The sequence below is a fragment of the Delphinapterus leucas genome, chromosome 9, assembly GCF_059928025.1.
Source record: "Delphinapterus leucas isolate spDelLeu-1000000601 "Yukka" chromosome 9, BTC_Dleu_Yukka2, whole genome shotgun sequence".
Lineage (NCBI taxonomy): Eukaryota > Metazoa > Chordata > Mammalia > Artiodactyla > Monodontidae > Delphinapterus > Delphinapterus leucas.
This window is the reverse complement of record NC_143137.1, coordinates 32,555,699-32,575,969: the sequence shown is the minus strand read 5'-3', so window position 1 is coordinate 32,575,969 and position 20,271 is coordinate 32,555,699. Positions and strand designations below refer to the sequence as shown.

At 36.6% G+C, this 20,271-nt stretch overlaps 1 protein-coding gene across 7 annotated transcripts in view; it reads left to right on the top strand.

The window, feature by feature from the left end:
- Nucleotides 1-20,271, top strand: part of ST7 (suppression of tumorigenicity 7) — a 281,307-nt gene that overhangs the window by 158,187 nt on the left and 102,849 nt on the right. For 4 of the 7 annotated variants that reach the window (XM_089917481.1, XM_089917482.1, XM_022582663.3 and 1 more), the window contains exons 4-9: nucleotides 11,273-11,327; nucleotides 11,951-12,066; nucleotides 13,384-13,459; nucleotides 15,577-15,645; nucleotides 17,547-17,701; nucleotides 19,916-20,013. In XM_089917481.1, the coding sequence (XP_089773607.1) occupies nucleotides 11,273-11,327; nucleotides 11,951-12,066; nucleotides 13,384-13,459; nucleotides 15,577-15,645; nucleotides 17,547-17,701; nucleotides 19,916-20,013 (569 nt within the window). The remainder of the gene's footprint in view (nucleotides 1-11,272; nucleotides 11,328-11,950; nucleotides 12,067-13,383; nucleotides 13,460-15,576; nucleotides 15,646-17,546; nucleotides 17,702-19,915; nucleotides 20,014-20,271) is intronic. The other 3 variants (XM_089917479.1, XM_022582682.3, XM_022582673.3) reach the window with 1 other exon arrangement.

Here is a 20,271-nt window from a genome sequence, read left to right as displayed (position 1 = left end):
AGAGCACCGAGCTGATATCCCTGTGCTATGTGGCTACTTCCCACTAGCTATCTGTTTTACATTTCGTAGTGTATATATGTCCATGCTACTCTCTCACTTCGTCCCAGCTTACCCTTCCCACTCCCCGTGTCCTCAAGTCCATTCTCTACGTTTGCGTCTTTATTCCTGTCCTGCCACTAGGTTTCTCAGAACCTTTTTTTTTTTTTTTTGGATTCCATATATATGTGTTAGCATACGGTATTTGTTTTTCTCTTTCTGACTTACTTCACTCTCTATGACAGACTCTAGGTCCCTCCACCTCACTACAAATAACTCTATTTCGTTTCTCTTATGGCTGAGTAATATTCCATTGTATATGTGTGCCACATCTTCTTTATCCATTCATCTGTCGATGCACACTTAGGTTGCTTCCATGTCCTAGCTATTGTAAATAGAGCTGCAATGAACATTGTGGTACATGACTCTTTTTGAATTATGGTTTTTTCAGGGTACATGCCCAGTAGTGGGATTGCTGGGTCATATGGTAGTTCTATTTTTAGTATTTTAAGGAACCTCCATACTGTTCTCCATAGTGACTGTATCAATTTACATTCCCACCAACAGTGAAAGAGGGTTCCCTTTTCTCCACACCCTCTCCAGCATTTACTGTTTGTAGGTTTTTTGATGATGGGCATTCTGAGTGGTGTGAGCTGATACCGCAGTGTAATTTTGATTTGCATTTCTCTAATGATTAATGATGTTGAGCATCCTTTCATGTATTTGTTGGCACTCTGTATATCTTCTTTGGAGAAATGTCTATTTAGGTTTTCTACCCATTGTTGGATTGAGTAGTTGGTTTTTTTGATATTGAGCTGCCTGAGCTGCTTGTATATTTTGGAGATTAAACCTTTGTCAGTTACTTCATTTGCAAATATTTTCTCCCATTATGGGGGTTGTCTTTTTGTCTTATTTATGGCTTCCTTTACTGTGCAAAAGCTTTGAAGTTTCATTAGGTCCCATTTGTTTATTTTTGTTTTTATTTCCATTTCTCTAGGAGGTGGGTCAAAAAGGATCTTGCTATGATTTACATCATAGAGTGTTCTGCCTATGTTTTCCCCTAAGAGTTTTATAGTGTCTGGCCTAACATTTAGGTCTTTAATCTATTTTGAGTTTATTTTTGTGTATGGTGTTAGGGAGTGTTCTAATTTCATTCTCTTACATGTAGCTGTCCAGTTTTCCCAGCACCACTTAATTGAAGGGCCATCTTTTCTCCATTGTATATTCTTGCCTCCTTTATCAAAAATAAGGTGACCATATGTGTGTGGGTTTATCTCTGGGCTTTCCATCCTATTCCATTGATCTATATTTCTGTTTCTGTGGCAGTACCATACTGTCTTGATTAAGGTAGCTTTGTAGTATAGTCTGAAGTCAGGGAGCCTGATTCCTCCAGCTCCGTTTTTCTTTCTCAAGATTGCTTTGGCTATTCGGGATCTTTTGTGTTTCCATACAAATTGTGAAATTCTTTGTTCTAATTCTGTGAAAAATGCCATAGGTAGTTTGATAGGGGTTGCGCTGAATCTGTAGACTGCTTTGGGTAGTAGAGTCATATTCACAATGTTGATTCTTCCAATCCAAGAACATGGTATATCTCTCCATCTGTTTGTATCATCTTTAATTTCTTTCATCAGTGACTTATAGTTTCCTGCGTACAGGTCTTTTGTCTCCTTAAGTAGGTTTATTCCTAGGTATTTTACTCTTTTTGTTGCAGTGGTAAATGGGAGTGTTTCCTTAATTTCTCTTTCATATTTTTCATCATTAGTGTATAGGAATGCAAGAGATTTCAGAAGTGCATTAATTTTGTATCCTGCAACCTTACCAGATTTAATGATTAGCTCTAGTAGTTTTCTGGTGGCATCTTTAGGATTCTCTATGTATAGTATCATGTCATCTGCAAACAGTGACAGTTTTGATTCTTCTTTTCTGAGTTGGATTCCTTTTATTTCTTTTTCTTTTCTGATAACTGTGGCTAAAACTTCCAAAACTATGTTGAATAAGAGTGGTGAGAGTGGGCAACCTTGTCTTATTCCTGATCTTAGTGGAAATCGTTTCAATTTTTCACCATTGAGAACGATATTGTCTGTGGGTTTGTTATATATGGCCTTTATTGTGTTTAGGTATGTTCCCTCTATGCCCACTTTCTGGAGAGTTTTTATCATAAATGGGTGTTGAATTTTGTCAAAAGCTTTTTCTGCATCTATTGAGATGATCATAGGGTTTTTCTCCTTCAATTTGTTAATATGGTGTATTACATTAATTGATTTGCATATGTTGAAGAATCCCTGCATTCCTGACATAAATCCCACTTGATCATGGTGTGTGGTCCTTTTAATGTGCTGTTGGATTCTGTTTCCTAGTATTTTATTGAGGATATTTGCATCTATGTTCATCAGTGATATTGGCCTGTAGTTTTCTTTTTTTGTGATATCTTTGTTTGGTTTTGGTATCGGGGTGACGGTGGCCTCGTAGAATGAGTTTGGGAGTGCTCCTCCCTCTACTGTATTTTGGAAGAGTTTCAGAAGGATAGTCGTTAGCTCTTCTCTAAATGTTTGACAGAATTTCCTGTGAAGCCATCTGGTCCTGGGCTTTTGTTTGTTGGAAGATTTTTAATCACAGTTTCAATGTCAGCGCCTGTGATTGGTCTGTTTATATTTTCTATTTCTTCCTGGTTCAGTCTCGGAAGGTTGTGCTTTTATAAGAATTTGTCCATTTCTTCCAGGTTGTCCATTTTATTGGCATAGAGTTGCTTGTAGTAATCTCTCATGATCCTTTGTATTTCGGCAGTGTCAGTTGTTACTTCTCCTTTTTCATTTCTAATTCTATTGATTTGTGTCTTCTCCCTTTTTTTTTGATGAGTCTGGCTAATGGTTTATCAATTTTGCTTATCTTCTCAAAGAACCAGCTTTTAGTTTTATTGATCTTTGGTATTGTTTCCTTCATGTTTTTTTCATTTAATTCTGATCTGATCTTTATGATTTCTCTCCTTCTGCTAACTTTGGGGGTTTTTTCTTCTTTCTCTAATTGCTTTAAGTGTAAGGTTAGGTTGTTTATATGAGATGTTTCTTGTTTCTTGAGATAGGATTGTATTGATATAAACTTCCCTCTTAGAACTGCTTTTGCTGCATCCCAAAGGTTTTGGGTCATTGTGTTTTCATTGTCATTTGTTTCTAGGTATTTTTGATTTCCTCTTTGATTTCTTCAGTGATCTCTTGGTTATTTAGTAGTGTATTGTTTAGCCTCTATGTGTTTGGATTTTTTACAGATTGTTTTCCTGTAATTGATATCTAGTCTCATAGCGTTGTGGTCAGAAAAGATACTTGATACGATTTTAATTTTCTTAAATTTACCAAGGCTTGATTTGTGACCCAAGATATGGTCTATCCTGGAGAATGTTCCATGAGCACTTGAGAAGGAAGTGTATTCTGTTGTTTTTGGATGGAATGTCCTATAAATATCAATTAAGTCTATCTTGTTTAATGTATCATTTAAAGATTGTGTTTCCTTATTTATTTTCATTTTGGGTGATCTGTTCATTGGTGAAAGTGGGGGGTTAAAGTCTCCTGCTATGATTCTGTTACTGTCGATTTCCCCTTTTATGGCTGTTAGCATTTGCCTTATGTATTGAGGTGCTTTTATGTTGGGTGCATAAATATTTACAATTGTTATATCTTCTTCTTGGATTGATCCCTTAATCATCATGTACTGTACTTTTTTGTCTCTTGTAACAGTCTTTATTTTAAAGTCTGTTTTGTCTGATATGAGAATTGCTACTCCAGCTTTCATTTGATTTCCATTTGCATGGAATATCTTTTTCCATCCCCTCACTTTCAGTCTGTATGTGTCCCTAGGTCTGAAGTGGGCCTCTTGTAGACAGCATATATAAGTGTCTTGTTTTTGTATCCATTCAGCTAGTCTCTGTCTTTTGGTTGGAGCATTTAATCCATTTACAGTAAGGTACTTATTGATATGTATTTTCCTATTACCATTTTCTTAATTGTTTTGGGTTTGTTATTGCAGGTCTTTTCCTTCTCTTGTGTTTCCTGTCTAGAGAAGTTCCTTTAGCATTTGTTGTAAAGCTGGTTTGTTGGTGCTGAATTTTCTTAGCTTCTGCTTGTCTGTAAAGGTTTTAATTTTTCCGTCGAATCTGAATGAGATCCTCGCTGGGTAGAGTAATCTTGGTTGTAGGTTTTTCCCTTTCATCACTTTAAATATGTCCTGCCACTCCCTTCTGGCTTGCAGAGTTTCTGCTGAAAGATCAGCCGTCTACCTTATGGCGATTCCCTTGTATGTTATTTGTTCCTTTTCCCTTGCTGCTTTTAATATTTTTTCTTTGTATTTAATTTTTGATAGTTTGATTAATATGTGTCTTGGCATGTTTCTCCTTGGATTTATCCTGTATGGGACTCTGCACTTCCTGGACTTGATTGACTGTTTCCTTTCCCATGTTAGGGAAGTTTTCAACTATAATCTCTTCAAATATTTTCTCATTCCCTTTCTTTTTCTCTTCTTCTTCTGGGACCCCTATAATTCAAATGTTGGTGCATTTATTGTTGTCCAAGAGGTCTCTGAGGCTCTTCTCAATTCTTTTCATTCTTTTTTCTTTATTGTGCTCTGCAGTAGTTATTTTCACTCTTTTATCTTCCAGGTCATTTATCCATTCTTCTGCCTCAGTTATTCTGCTATTGATTCCTTCTAGAGAATTTTTAATTTCATTTATTTTGTTGTTCGTCATTGTTTGTTTGCTCTTTAGTTCTTCTAGGTCCTTATTAAATGTTTCTTGTGTTTTCTTCATTCTATTTCCAAGATTTTGGATCATCTTTATTATCATTACTCTGAATTCTTTTTCAGGCAGACTGCCTATTTCCTCTTCATTTGTTAGGTCTGGTGGATTTTTATCTTGCTCCTTCATCTGCTGTGTATTTCTCTGTCTTCTCATTTTGCTTAACTTACTGTGTTTGGGGTCTCCTTTTCGCAGGCTGCAGGTTCGTAGTTCCTGTTGTTTTTGGTGTCTGTCCCCAGTGGCTAAAGTTGGTTCAGTGGGTTGTGTAGGCTTCCTGGTGGAGGGGACTGGTGCCTGTGTTCTGGTGGATGAGGCTGGATCTTGTCTTTCTGGTGGGCAGGACCACGTCTGGTGGTGTGTTTTGGGGTGTCTGTGTACTTATGATTTTAGGCAGCTCTCAGCTAATGGGTTGGGTTGTGTTCCTGTCTTGCTCGTTGTTTGGCATAGCATGTCCAGCACTATAGCTTGCTGGTCGTTGAGTGGAGCTGGGTGTTGGTGTTGAGATGGAGATCTCTGGGAGAGCTTTCGCCATTTGATATTATGTGGGGCTGAGAGGCCTCTGGTAGACCAATATCCTGAACTCGGCTCTCCCACCTCAGAGGCTCAGGCCTGACACCGGCCAGAGTGCCAAGACCCTGTCAGCCACACGGCAACTGTGTGACTGCAGGTGAAAGATTCCACCTCTGTGCCTCAGTCTTCTCCTCTCAGCACTCTTTACTGGCTTTTCCTGAAGTCCTCTTCTTCCTTTGATCGTCTTTCTTATCTTCAGTTCCACCGTAGATGGCAAACATCTCTCTATCTTTGATGTCGATTGATGGATGTGGTGATGTCTGGCTCGCCAGGGCCGGGCCCAAGCTGTGTCAGACAACGGGTGGACATTCATGGCGAACTGGGCCGTCCTTCTTGTTCTGCCCGGGGCCCCTCGCCTCTCCTCCCCGCCTGTCAGTGGTGTTGGAAGGCAGGGGTGCTGCGTCCAGTCCGAGCCCCAGTCTCCCAACCCCAGTATCAGGGCCTCGGTGGGCCGGTGTCCTCTGGCACTCTTACTTCGCCTCCTCAGCATATTTCGTGAGCTCATATACATTTTTTTTTTTCATATACATTTTTATGTAAAACTTTTAATAAGAATTTCTCCTGGGACTCTAAGTTAAGGTTCATTACATTACTAGAGGCAGTTCAAGCACTAATTAAATACAGGTAATAATTTAAAGAAAAGCAGTGGAGATTGAAGAAACTCAGGTAGCTTGTAAAGATATATCCTAAGACCAGGCCTTTCAGAGCTTGCATTTCAAATATATCTGTCAGCAAATTTCATTGCTGCATGTCCAGGACCTTTAGAGTTGCTCTCTAATAGTATCAATCAGGGGAAACTCAGTTTATACTTGCCAAAATCTATTTATGAGTTGAAAATGATTCTCTTAGCCAATGCTTATTACGTCTTTTAAAATTTTTTGCCACTAAAATTTGTGTTCTAGCATAGATTAGCTCTCCAGATGAATGGTGAAAATGCCTCAAAAACACTTTTGTCCCCTGGTGAACATTTATTTAATAAACTTATTTCACAGTTTTCACGTTATTTGGTAGAGTTGATTGACTTAGGTCAGAAATGACCAATGAGAAATGTATGAGAGACAGAGTTTTAGCCATTTAGCAATATTCTTGAAGAAATTTGTACACTATCTTGAATAAAGTAGATCAATAAAAATGGTCTTAAAACTCATAATTATTTACACCTTTTCTCATTCCAGAAGGGAATTTGAGAGAGTAATATATTTGTTGAATTGAAAGCTACCTACATATTACTTTGTGCCTTTACTTCTAGTAATCTTTTCAAACTAATTATTTCAAAAGGTTATGAAAGCAGTTAAAGCTTAGTTATTTAAGAAAATGGGGGACTTCCCTGGCTGTCCAGCAGTTAAGACTTAGCCTTCTAATACAGTGGGTGCAGGTTCAGTCCCTGGTCGGGGAGCTGAGAACCCACATGCCTCAAGGCCAAAAAACCAAAACATAAAACAGAAGTAATACTGTAACAAATTCAATAAAGACTTAAAAAAAGAAAATGGATATTTTGTTACTCTTAATGATTGCTTAAGATCAACCTGTATGACGTAGAGAATTGGGTAGTCATTTCTGAGATAGCAAAGCTAATAAATATATGCAGAATCACATGTCAGAAATTGACTGGCTTGGGGTTAATCTTGATTGTCATAATATATCGGAGAAAACATTAGTTAGGGCCCTTCTCTGTTGTACTTTGGAACTAAAATGTTTAAAAGTATTGTTTCAAAGTGCCTAACATTTCCCCAGAGGAGTTTTCAAAACTGTTCCTCTAGTAGAAGATTTAATTGATGAAGTCACAGGATTTTTAAAATATGATGTTGCAGGTAACAGGGCTGTTGTATATTGTGGATAATTGTTAGGCAATCTGGATACCAGACCTTTAATCTCATTTACTTTTACCATGGGGAAATTATGTAGCTTTTCGATGCTTTACTCTTTACTTCTATAAAAAGGGCCTACTCTGTGACCCTCACTAACTTATGTTAGGAATTTAGATGACTAGAGCTTTAAGCCTTTTTATAGAAAGGCTCAATGCAAATCAAGCTCATAGCTATGACACAAGTTACTGTTGCTGTTATTTGTAATAGTATTACTGTCATTATTATGTTTCAGATCCTGGGAAGAGGTGGTAACTTTTTGGTATAATACATCTTCCTAGGCTATACATTAGTTACTTATATATTTGAAAGTCCTAGGAGTGGGGATTCTCTCTATGTATATATTTTTAATTTTAGGGAAAAAAGGTTTTCAGAGTTAAATAGGTTGGATGTAGAAAAATATTTTCTTCCATGTGATTAAAAGCCCTGTGACTTTAGAGCCTTTTGGTTTTTCTGAGAATTAAGTTCTCTTTTTCCTTGAGGACTGTGACAAAGGGAAAGTCTTTGGTTCTCTCAGTACATTTATTCCTTCTAAGGAGCTTCTTCATCTGGATGCCATACAGCGGTTCAGTGGCCTTTTCCTTTTTCTACCAATGTGTTGGGTTGGCCAAAAAGTTCGTTTGGGTTTTTCGTAAGATGTTATGGAAAAACCTGAATGAACTTTTTGGCCAACCCAGTATAAGCTCCTCTAGGTCATAAACTGTATCTGTTTTTTGTAACCCAGGACCTCGTGCAAGGACTAATGCATAATAGCCATTCTATACATGTTTAAACCACTCAGTCCTATGAGGTGGGCATTCTGGAGGAATAACTGAGTATGAAAAGCAAGAAATAAGTATCACTGAGATGGAAAGTTTTGGTAGGGAATGGTGAGAGGGAAGACTGAAAAAAAGATTGGAGCGTGATTTTATAAGTCCTTGACGGTGGTAAGTATTATTTTTTATGTTCTTTATCTCCCACAAAGAGAAATTTATTGTCATCCTACAGGTGAATGGAATCTGTTCTCCATTTAGTTCCTTTGGGGACTAAACAAGCACTATTCCAATGTTTACTGCTTCTCTTTCTCTTGAATTGCATTCTTATGTGCATGGTGAGGTCTGAACATTCCTATCAGCAGTTATGGGTAGAGACTCCTCTGTGGGCTACTACAGATGGAATCAGAGAGAACATGTTAATTGTATCAAGGGCATATATTTAACTGAACTATTAATGATGTTAGCAAGCCCTTGATGAGTCCCAGTCAACCTTTAGTGCTCCTAAAGAGCACTAAAATTGTTGATATTGATGGATAACGGAAAATACCTTTTGGAGGTAAAATTTTAATTCAGACTTAAATAAGAAATTTATTTCTCAAAGATACAAGTAAGATAAGAAACTGGACCTCATGTAGAAAAACTTTTAGCCTCTGGAGACCTGAGTTTAATTTATTGACTTAAATCTTCATATTATGATACTTTTGGCATTTACAACCTTTGTCCATATCATGAAACCATCAGGTAGTCTGATATTTATGGGGTATGTTCCCTAGAGTGATTCCAGACCAAGAGGGTTTTCGTAGTAAAGATAAAATTATGAAACAAAGCAGCAAAGAGGAAATTAATGTAGCTATGACCTAATTTGAAGTGAAATTTTTTACATGTGTTCTTATTCGACCTCTAGATTGCTTATTTCTTAAAAGAAAATTGTACCTGCTCTGCACCCTCAACTTGAAGGATATAGCTCATGAAGACATTTCTTATATATTTCTTCATCACGTTTTTTTCTCATTCAGAACATTTTACATCTGTTACATTTACATAGGTACTCATTTCTAAGTTTCAGGAATAGCTGAAGAAACTGAATACAGACCAGATGTATGACACTGATATTAACAATGTTTTTTTTTTAAAGTTCAGTTCTCTAGTAGAAGTCATAAAAACAACATTTCAAAATGTTTGCAGCACCCCCTGCTGGCTATATCATGGCAGTTCCTAAATAAAGATGGCATTTTTAGATACTGTTCAGTAATACTTTAGGTATACACACCATTTCTATTTGGAGTTATTTTTATTTAGAAATAATTTCATTTGTATCTAATGTATAATAGAGTTAAAATTTTAATTGAAGACAATTTTCTTTATAATTTGTCAATTGATATTAGAATGCCACATATCCTTCCAGGCAATATATTTGTTGGAGACAAAGTATTTGCCATAACCTTTTTACTGATATTTCAGATGAAATTTGGTGGGGGAGAGGCTTCTCCCCAAATGTCCTATTTTATTGTAAATAATACTAAAATGACCATGATTGCACACAAATTTGTGTGCACGTTTATTACGTGTTAAATACAAACCTAGCAATATTCATGAAGCTTTAAGAGCACTTGGAATCTTGAAAGACATCCTCTTAGGAGGGGTTGGGAGTGGTGAGGACCTAAGAGCTAAGTGCTATAAAAGCCATGAGGACTGAGATCATGGTTGTTTGGCTCACCAGTTGTTTCAAGCCATGATCTGGAGTACTTTAGTGACCCCACTAAGGAGCTTCATGTCTGGAAAAAAAGTATTTACTTAAGGGAAGCATAATTTTCTAATTAGTGTCATATGAAATGACAACCATCGAATCTCAGTTTCTCAAGAGCAAAATTCAAAACTGCTGAACTAACTGAGCAAACATCATTTCCTAAGTGGCAGGTTAAGCTAAGTTACAAAAAGTTTAAGACCATTGTTTCCAAACATTAAGTAAATTTCAGGTGGGATCCTGCCCTAACTTAAAGATAAATTTATTTTCTTTAAATAAAAACATGATTTCCTGTTATGTGTACACCTTTCATTCACTATTTTAACAAAAATTTATTGAGATTACACAGTGTTCCCCTAGTGCTTTATGTTTTCCTCCATTTTCGCCCTGTATTGTAATTGATGGTTTTACTTGTTTGTTTCACCCACTGGGTACTCAGTTAATGCATACTGGATGGATGGATGGATGGATGGATGGATGGGTGGACAGATGGATGTTGAATGTAACAGGATTGAGGGTAGAATCTTAATGAATCATCCATGGCCTTTAATGTTCTTTCAGTTTCTGTAATAATTGCTCACTTTTGTGTATCTATGTCTTTGGGTGTGTTTTTTGGCTGACAGCACACATAGATTCTTAAATACTGTTAACTGATTTTATTTTCTTATAAAGAATTATTCATTCAAAGAAATGTAGCATTCTGAATCATTAGAAACTCTTAATCATAGACTGCTTTAAAAGAACTGTAGCTTATTAGTCACACATTTACTGTAACACAGTCTTAAAAGCTAATGGTTGACTTTTCTACATTAAAGTCCTATGGTTCTGTCTGTGGTCCTTGTATAACAAGATGTATAATCTATTATTACATGCTAACATTATGATATTAGTATGATGATTAATTACCTGTGTCTGCATAAGTAAACAATGTTAAAGTACTTGAAAACAATTTATTTTCATAGCATTTCTCTCTACCATAATGGTAACTTTAGTATTAATTTTCTTACCACTCCTTTACAGCAATGTAAAAGAAACCTGGTAAATTATCACAAAATCAATATTAGCATAGGCCCTAATTAAGCGTCTAAGGTTCTTTACATATTGTACTCTGGAGGTTAAATTTAGCTTGTTATATAGGTAGTCATTGTAAGATATATTTTAGAGTGACAGAAAGTAGTTTTACCTCTACCTCTACCTATAATTTAGAAATAAATTTATACAATCTATTTGGACCTCTTGAAGTGACTATAGAGGTTATGAACCAGCTGCTCTTGGCATGTGCCTTGATTTAACAAATGAGGAAACTTGGGCCTGGAGAGATTAGACGAAACTTTCCAAAGTCCTGGTGCCTGAGCTACATTTCCTGATTAACTACCCAGAGTTTTTCCATATTGCTTACCATGTAGAGGATAGAGAATAAATTTATCTTATCAAACGTCCAGGAAGGGTGTTTTGCTGAATTAATTAGCTTGTAGTGTCTGTGAACTTATGTGTAACATTCTTGCATTTCTCTTTGTTGCAGAATGCAAAGTATGGCGAAATCCACTAAATTTATTTAGGGGTGCTGAATATAATCGGTAAGCATTTTGACAGCTTGGGAAACAAATGGGTCTAGTTCAGAGAGCAAAGACAGCAGTAAATGTTTTTGCAGGTTCATTTAGGGGTCATTTAACAGTCTGTAGAGTGCTTCCATTTTTTGATGCTATCCTGAAATGTTTTGATTTTTCCATTTTATAAATATTTTAGCATTGGAATTAGGATAACATACAAAAATGTGTGGTTTTTAGAGATTTTCTATTACATTATTCTTTTCACTATATACTACGTAGTCAAAATATTTTGAAGCTTACCTGGAACATGGTTATAAAGATGCCACAGAAGTAATGTTAGAATTTTATTTTGCAGAGTAATTAGGCAGATAAGAATTTTCATAGCTTTGGGGAAATCTCTATTCATAATACTAATTAGGAAAGGTTTTCATTAGCTAGTGCTACTAAAATTTTAAGACAAAAATATAGCAGAATTTTTAAAACTTTTTTTCTGCTGATATACTTCCTAAAGGGAGACTAGGATGATTATTTTTTTATTTATTGGTAACAGTACTCAGTGTGTTATGGTTCAACACCTATGCAGCTTAATATTTTGTAGGTCTTGCTTTCCTCCCTCAGAAGTGCCTGACCATCTTACTTCTCCTTTACAGGTACACTTGGGTGACTGGACGAGAGCCTCTGACTTACTATGACATGAACCTCTCTGCGCAGGACCACCAGACATTCTTTACTTGTGACTCGGACCATCTGCGTCCTGCAGATGCAAGTATGGAAAATCCTTTAGATAGTTACTGAGTGGCAGGGCTTTTTGGTTTGTTTTAAAGATCAAGGTTACTACTTGTAGAATATCTGCTCTACAAAAACCCTGATGAATAAAATATTAAATTGGAGATTGACCAGTAAAACCCAGATTGTTGATACTTAAAGGCTTTATCGCAATGAAGTATTAATATAGAAATGGGTCCCCTCTTTATAATTTAAAATGTTATTTTTAAAAAATATACCATGAAGCTAACTAAATCCTTGGTTGAGATAGAGTGAAAGGTCATGTCTCCTTGATGATATTCTAGTTAGAAATTCAGTGAACCCAAACAATGAATATATTGTAGTGATTTATATGCCTATTTGTAGGTTCACTAGCGTTGAATGGGGGCATGGACTTGGTTATTGGAATCCAGATTTGTTTTCCACCCTAGAAGAGACTTTGTTTAGCATGCATTTCATACTGCTTGAGTTCCATATAATCCTACTGATATTTTTTATATTACCAAACTTAAAGTAAATAGGTGAAAAAAAAAACCTTAAAAAAAAAGAAATATGTACATGCTCCTAAGAAACTAACTTAGAAGATACAAATTTATAAAACAAATTAGATAAGGAGATTGTTACCCTTTTTAAAAAGGTACCCTTGCCGTGGTGGGGACACATAATACAATGAAAATTCCAAGCATTAAGCTTCCCACAATATATTCACAAACTGCTCTGCTATATAAAAACTGGGTTTGCAGCAAACTTTGAGAACAGGTACGCATGTTAAGCAAAAGTCTAAAGCACTTTTTTCTGATCCAACTCATAATTCTTCCAGTGGTTTTAGAATGTTCTAATATCCAGATCCTGTAGCAAGTGTTTGGGAAAATGACCGATAAAAATTGTGCTGTGTCTAAACAGAAGTAAGAGATTAGTAGCAATCTCATCCCAAAATGTGCAAAATAATGTGTGTTCTCTAACAACAAATGATATTAATGAGCAAAAGAAATATTAAATCTCTGTTAGAATGCCTTTTCTTTTCTTGATTAAGAAATCTTAATCAAGATTAAGTCTCTATGATTATAGACTATGGGTTAGTCTATAAGATATTAGACCTCTAGTTTTATGAGCATAAGAAAGATTTGATATCAGCAATTGAAGGACAATGGAATAGCAAATTAGAATGTATTTGTGTGACTTTGGAGTTTTGGGCTAACCCACTTGGTAAGTGAACTGTTCTCTTGTAATTCAAGCTGAAAGCTATTAATTTAGCTATACCTGTACTGAGTCTTTTTAAGTATTTATTGATGTGCTTTTCTGTCTTTTTCTAACATAGTAATGCAGAAAGCCTGGAGAGAGAGAAACCCCCAAGCTAGGATTTCTGCAGCCCATGAAGCCTTAGAGATAAATGAGTAAGTGGGGGGAAATCTTGCTTGCTGAATGTGTTCAGTTGCCATTCATGGGATACTTAAACTATGCATTTGAATTTGAGGATTATTCGGGGGGGGATATTAATTTATTAAAAAAATTGTTTTTATAAAGGACATCCATGTGAAGATAGTTTTAGTTATTTTAGCCAGCAATTTAGTGGCTTTGCTATGACCCTAAATTAAATCCTTCAAGGGCTAGCCATGGAATAATGTGTGGACATAAAATAAATACAGTGCTTTACATATCTAAAACATTGTGACAGGGACATTTTTCCAGATATAGAATGCTCATCTCTGCCATCACATTTTCTAGGTAGAACTTCTGCTAGTAGGGAAAACATAGTAAAAACATAAAGTGAAGAAATTATACTTTAAAAATATTTCAAGATCAAGACAAAGATAAGAGGAAATGCTGTCCTTAGTGCTGTTAAACATTCTGTGGGTCACCAAGGAAGGCTGGGAAGTCTCGTCTGGAGATGTCAGGAAATGAGAAAGATTCTTAAAGTTGGAGTCATAAAAGCTCAGGGTTGGCAGAGACTTTGAAGGTCTTGTAGTTCAAACACCCATCTGGTGCTTGAATCACCTCGACACTCTCCCTGCCAAGTGGTCGTTGTTAAACTATTTTATGATTTTTCTGAAGAGGGTTACAGAATCTTCAGAGGTCTTAGTGAAAAGATTCACTTGAGAGTTGGAAATCCTGCCAGTGTAACCTGTTGATCTATTTGGTTTCTGATTCTGTCATGCAACATATTTATTTTCCAGTTTCTTGTCATCTACAAATTTGATATGCCTGCCTTCTATGTGTCATCCGTGTTTCTAATAAAAGTATCAGGACCAGGGATAGAACCCTGTGACATGACATATAGAAACCACCCTCCAGGTTCATGTCTTCATGGATCATCACCCTTTGGTATTTATTGTACAACCAATTACTAAGCCACCCAGTTACACTGTGATTCAACCCATATTTCTGCATTTTGATCTTAAAAATGCCAGTTGTAGCTATGGATCTTTAATGTATAGTAAATCCATTAGAGTACATTAAGCTAGCACGAACTGATTTATTTATTCTTAGTGAATTTAAGCTAGCTTCCAGCATTCACTACTTTCTTTTAAAAATGCTTAGAAACTATCCCTTTAATAATCCATTAGAATATCTTTCCAAATCACTGTTCTGTAGTTTGGGAAGTCTGCCTTCTTCCCCTTTTTGAACATTTTTACTGCATTAGTCATCTCATCTTCTAGAACCTCTCCATTCTTTGTGATTCCTTAACAATACACAGAGAGCAATTCCGTGGGCTGCCTACAGGATCTGTTGGCTTCCTGGGATTTGCCTATCCCAGTACAATAATTCATTTACAATAGATCAGTTACTTGCTATCTTACATCTTTTTATTCATTTTAGGGTTTCTTCTCCCTTTGTCAGTCTGACAATCATTCTCCCTGATGGAGAAACCAGGAACAAAATAGGAGTTAGAGAGTTTTGTTTTCTCTTTATTATCTGCTGCTACTAACTATAAACTTTCCTTGTTTTGATGTTGTTGTTGTGTTGTTTGTCTTTTTTGCTTATTTATGTTTGTCATGGTTTTGGAGAAGTGGGGGTGGTGATAGGGCCTTAAACATAATTTAAAAACAGGGAATAGATGGTTGTCTTTAACATTTTTTGTTTTGCCTTTATTTTGTTTTGCAAGCTTCAGCTAATGTGGAGTTGTAGCTCTCCTGACGTTATTCTGAAAAGCTCATTTCTCTTGTAGCCCTTCATTACGTGCCCTCTTTCCATCTTTTTTTACATGTCCTTTAGACATATGACCTTGTGAGAGATCTCTGTGCAGTCACAGTGGTTACTTGTCACCCCTCTTTTCTTCCTGAGAGGGTCATTTGTGATTGCAGTTTTGATTAGACATTTGGAAGCTGCTTAACCCTCTTAAACCATTTTTCCTTCTGCGTCTCATGCCATTGAATCACGCCTCTTTTCTTTGAATTTTTTGAAGTCCGCCTTACCTTCTCTGATTATCCTAAAGTCCGAAATGACATAGTAACTCTCTCTGAATGTTCCTATCAATTTTCATTTCACCAACTATTTTTTTCTTCTTGGTCAGAATTAGGTCCAGAGTTGAAGTTCCCCTAATTGCTTCCTCTACCATCTGGGAGATAAAATTATTACCAAAGTAAGTCAAGAACCTGTTGAGTGCCCTACTTCTAACCAAATGAGACTTCTTCTAGCAGATATCTGGATGGTTGACACCCCCATCACCATACTTTCTTGCTTCTGTATGTGTATTGTGTTGTGACAGGATGCATCATCTCTATCTTCCATTGAGCTGAGCAGTCTGTTCTGTACTCCCCAACCATTAGCACTTCTATTGCTCTTTCCTTTCTCCTTCACTCATAAGCTCTTAGCATGTTTCTACCCCAGACTCATGAGTTTCTACATAGAGGTATGTTTTCTTGGCCAGTAGTGCTACTCTGCCTCTCCTCCTAAGAGTGCTATTTGCAATATAAATAAACAAAGCAAGCAAGCTAGCCCCAACCTGTCTTGAGTTCCCAGCCCACCAACTATAATCTTATAGCTAATTCCTCTGATACTGTGTCCACCACTCAGTATTATAATCTCAATTTTCACTTCATTACCCTGGACCTTATATTTATGTGTCGGCATCTGAAGCCTGAAGTGTTGCTTCCCAATGCCCAACCTATTTATTTCTCCAATGAATCACTGGGCAGTTTTAGCATCATAATTGTTCTCTCCAAGTCATATCTGCTGCCCTCCACAGTAATTGGTTTTACAGCTTTTTTTCTGGGCGCTTTTTTCTCCCTACCTCACCACATTCAGTTTAAAGCCCTATTGATCAGTCCTGCCTGAAATTAGAGGGACTGGCTAAAGAACTTACAAGACCCCTCCTCAAGGCTAAGATTAACTAGTAACCCCAAATCTCACATAAGCCATAAATTCAGCCTCCTTTTCCTACCTGGCTGTTGTAGTTTATGAATAGTAGAAGTAACATTTGGTTTCACTTTCTGTTTATTTTCTCTCTTGTGGTCTGATGGAGGTTGTGATAAGTAGGGAAATGACCACAAGAGAGGCAGTGGAGAAAGCCAAGGGATATGCACAGATCAGGACCTGTGTGGTCTGCTCTGGCCTCACCATTTCCTTGTTACATTCCCTTTCTTTGGCATTTGGGTTGTTGTTCTATGATTTGGAAGGTTTAAATGTTCAAGAGTTCCCCTTGTTCGTTGGTTGAGTGTTTATCCTTTCTGACTTCCTATGTTAGAGGTTGTTGAAAGGATTAAATGAGACGATATATGTTAAGTGCCTGGTACAGTGCTTAATATAAACTAAGCAACAGGTGGTAGCTCTTTTTGTTAAAGGTGTGAGATTTAACGCTTGTTTGCTACTGAGGCTGAATCTAATTTTAAGCTCTTCTGAAATAACTCTACCTGTAGGTTCTTCCAGTATTCTTCTCTGACATAGAAAACCAGTGCTAACTGTAATGAAATGTTGAAGCACTGCTTGTTAAATGAATAACTTACTTGATTTAATGAATTTCTCATTCTGAATAAACCCTTAGACTAAAGAGAATCTGTGTTTAGTAAATAAAAGTAAACTTTATGGTATCTCTAACTTTGAGTGTCAGAAGGAGATGTTTAATAACAGCTATTATCATTGCCATCGTTAGTTGACATTGTTGAGCATGTACCACATGCTGGCTACTACTGTACTGAGCACTTTTCATGCATCACCTTACTTAACCTTCACAACAACGCTGTGAACAAGTGGATTCCATGTTGTTCTCCATCAGGGAGGCAGAGTAATAACTTGCCCAAAGTGACACACTAATAAGGGGCAGAGTCCATATGCTCCTAACACTACTCATCCTACCTCTCAAGCTAAAACACAGACATTTCTTTTGTACCATTATTTTGTGTCAACAGCTACAAACAGGGGTGCATGAACCAGCTGGCCACTCTGCATGTTTTGGCATAACTCCTGCCCTTCTGCATGCACTCCTACAGCTATTACAATGTCCTTGAATTTGTAATTGATGGCGGCTGTTATCTGAATGGACAGGTGTGCAACTGCTTATATTCTCTTGGCTGAAGAAGAAGCAACAACCATTGCTGAAGCAGAAAAGCTGTTTAAGCAGGCCCTGAAAGCTGGAGACGGCTGTTACCGGCGTTCTCAGCAGCTACAGCATCATGGATCCCAGTATGAAGCCCAACATAGTAAGGTTTCCTCCAGGCTGACGTGTTGGGGGATCAGAATTGTAACATGATTAATCAGAGCAGATTTTCAGTCCAGTTCAAAAGACATTTCTCCTAGATTAGAATAAATATTGTTTTTTGCCTTTCTTTGTTTTTATTAATTTTTCTTCCCCACAAGAGCACAGCACATAATTAACTTATAGCTTCATTACTGTTCATGTTCATGTTTTCATGCCTGCCCATGGATTTTTAACACTAGAAATAAAAGTAATAACCTTTAATGGTGACCCTTTTTCTCCTCAGAATTCTTACATATTTCTGTTTATCAGTTGCTTCTCTGCCCCATAATTTTAAATCCTAATTGGGAAACAGGACTTAAATTAGCGTCAATGCTATCAGAGGTTTTGTCTTATGGGTCTTCTACAGCATGGGTTGCAATAGGACAGCTAAGAATATAACAGCTATTGGTGATTGTCTCAGTATTTAGCTCTTATTTAGGAAGCACTGCTGTTGGCTCCTAGGGAGAAAGAGCCATGAATTCCTAATTATGTATCTTTTTTATATTTAAATTATTTAAAATAATGGTTTCTTTTCTTTAACATAACTTTAAAATGAGACCTTTCACTTTAGTACACTAAACTGAGAGTCAGTGTTATTTTAGGGGAATGGTATAAAAACACGACAACGAAATCATTTCTGGAATTTCTTGAGCTCCTCGGCTTGTCAATTTGTTGGTTGTTTAAGTAGAAATTTAGTGACCCTTGTGAGAGGGAGTGTTTTCATTGTCTAACCAAACTTTGGGTTGTTTCTTTAAAATGGAATTTCTCTCATTTCTCTGTCCTGCGTCTTAGAGAGTAGGAGTGTATCTCCTTCATATTTGAGATTATAAAATTAAGTTTTAGTGTTAAGCCTGGATTTGGTGCAGAAACTGAATGCATTAGTCCCCGTGACTAAGGTATAGTGAGATCTTTGCATTGTGGCCTGTGTATATAAGTCTGTCCACATAACCCCTCAATACACAGGTTTTAATTTTTATTCTTAGTAGTATATATGTTAGTCAAGTCTCTAGTCACCATCTATATCTTGCTTTTTTAAAAAAATTATGTATAGCACAGTGAATTTTGAAGACATATATAGTAAATGTCTGTTTTGTGAATTAAATGAGGATTAATACATAAAATTACATAATCTGTAATATAACTTGAGAAATTTTCTTTATTTCTTTTCTTCTGTAAATTAATCCCTTCAACCTGTTGCCTAAATCTATCCAAAAAAATATAATCACATCTTTAAAGTAATTTGTAGGTACTTGGCAGATATTCAGCACACATCTTGTTCTCATTGTTTAAAACTTGAAATGTTAGTACTTTGGTCTTAACATCTTTTAATAGCTGCATATTATACATATACTTAATCTATAACAGGTGTGTCATATTTTTCTAAAACATGGTAATTTTATTGAGGATTAAGTACGTACATGTTCTCACTGGTCTGGAAACATATCCAGAAATACACATAATTAAATAAGAGATTAAGATGAGAAGTTGTTAATGTACTTTTTAAGAGCCATTTTAGTGACTATTATTACAAGTATTTAGCTTGTCAATACTTTCTCTAACACTAGGGTAGTTTTTCATTTTGTTGCATGGTCTATTGTCATATCTGGAATGTGTTATGTTGCCATTTAAAATTGACTGCTTTGGGGACCTGGAGATGATTATGATGTCACTAGTGTTAGGGAAAGAATAATGTAAAACAGAAGTTCAAGATGAGGCTTCTCCAGACTTAATGTCAAGAAGGAAAAAAAAAATAGTTCATCAAGATGCAACCTGAGATTCACCTCTTTGCATCTTCACCAAAAGCATGCAGCGCTAGAAGAATGTGGACTTCTTGCTTGTAAGCCTCATGCAATGTGGGTATGTTCATTTTCCCAGCACTTTGTGGCAGATGATTTTATTTATCGAATATTCAACATCCTAACTCAAAAGCATGACTTAATAGTCACGTGATGTGACCTTTGGCAGTCTAAGCACTTTGACTTTACTCTGTTTGCATTCTGCCATTAGAAAAGTTGTCAGTGCTCCTGGCAGTAAGGAAAAGTCAAAGGAGCAGACTCTTCTCTCCGAGGTTTTCCTTTAAGGGCATGAAAAATCCGCCTCTGTATTTTTTCTTGCTGCTGAGCTGAAAGCTCTTGTATTTTTTTTAAGTTTTGGTGCTTTATGTCTCCCTCTTCAGGACGAGACACCAATGTCTTGGTCTACATCAAAAGAAGGCTAGCAATGTGTGCCAGAAGACTCGGGAGGACCAGAGAAGCAGTGAAAATGATGAGAGATGTGAGTTTGAATTCATGTTTGGGAACAGTGACAATGCACCTGACTTACAGAAGGAGGAACCCACTGAATGGGGCCACGGCAGATAGTACCACTGATGGTGTGGTGGTCCCATAAGGGCTGGGGTTCTGTTCTAGCTCCAAACCTAGTAGATGAGTAATCTTGGACAAGTTACCCAGCTTGTTTGTGCCCTGTTTCCTCATCTGTAAAGTGGGGATATCAGTAACTTTAGCAATAACAATACACTAATAATAATGATTA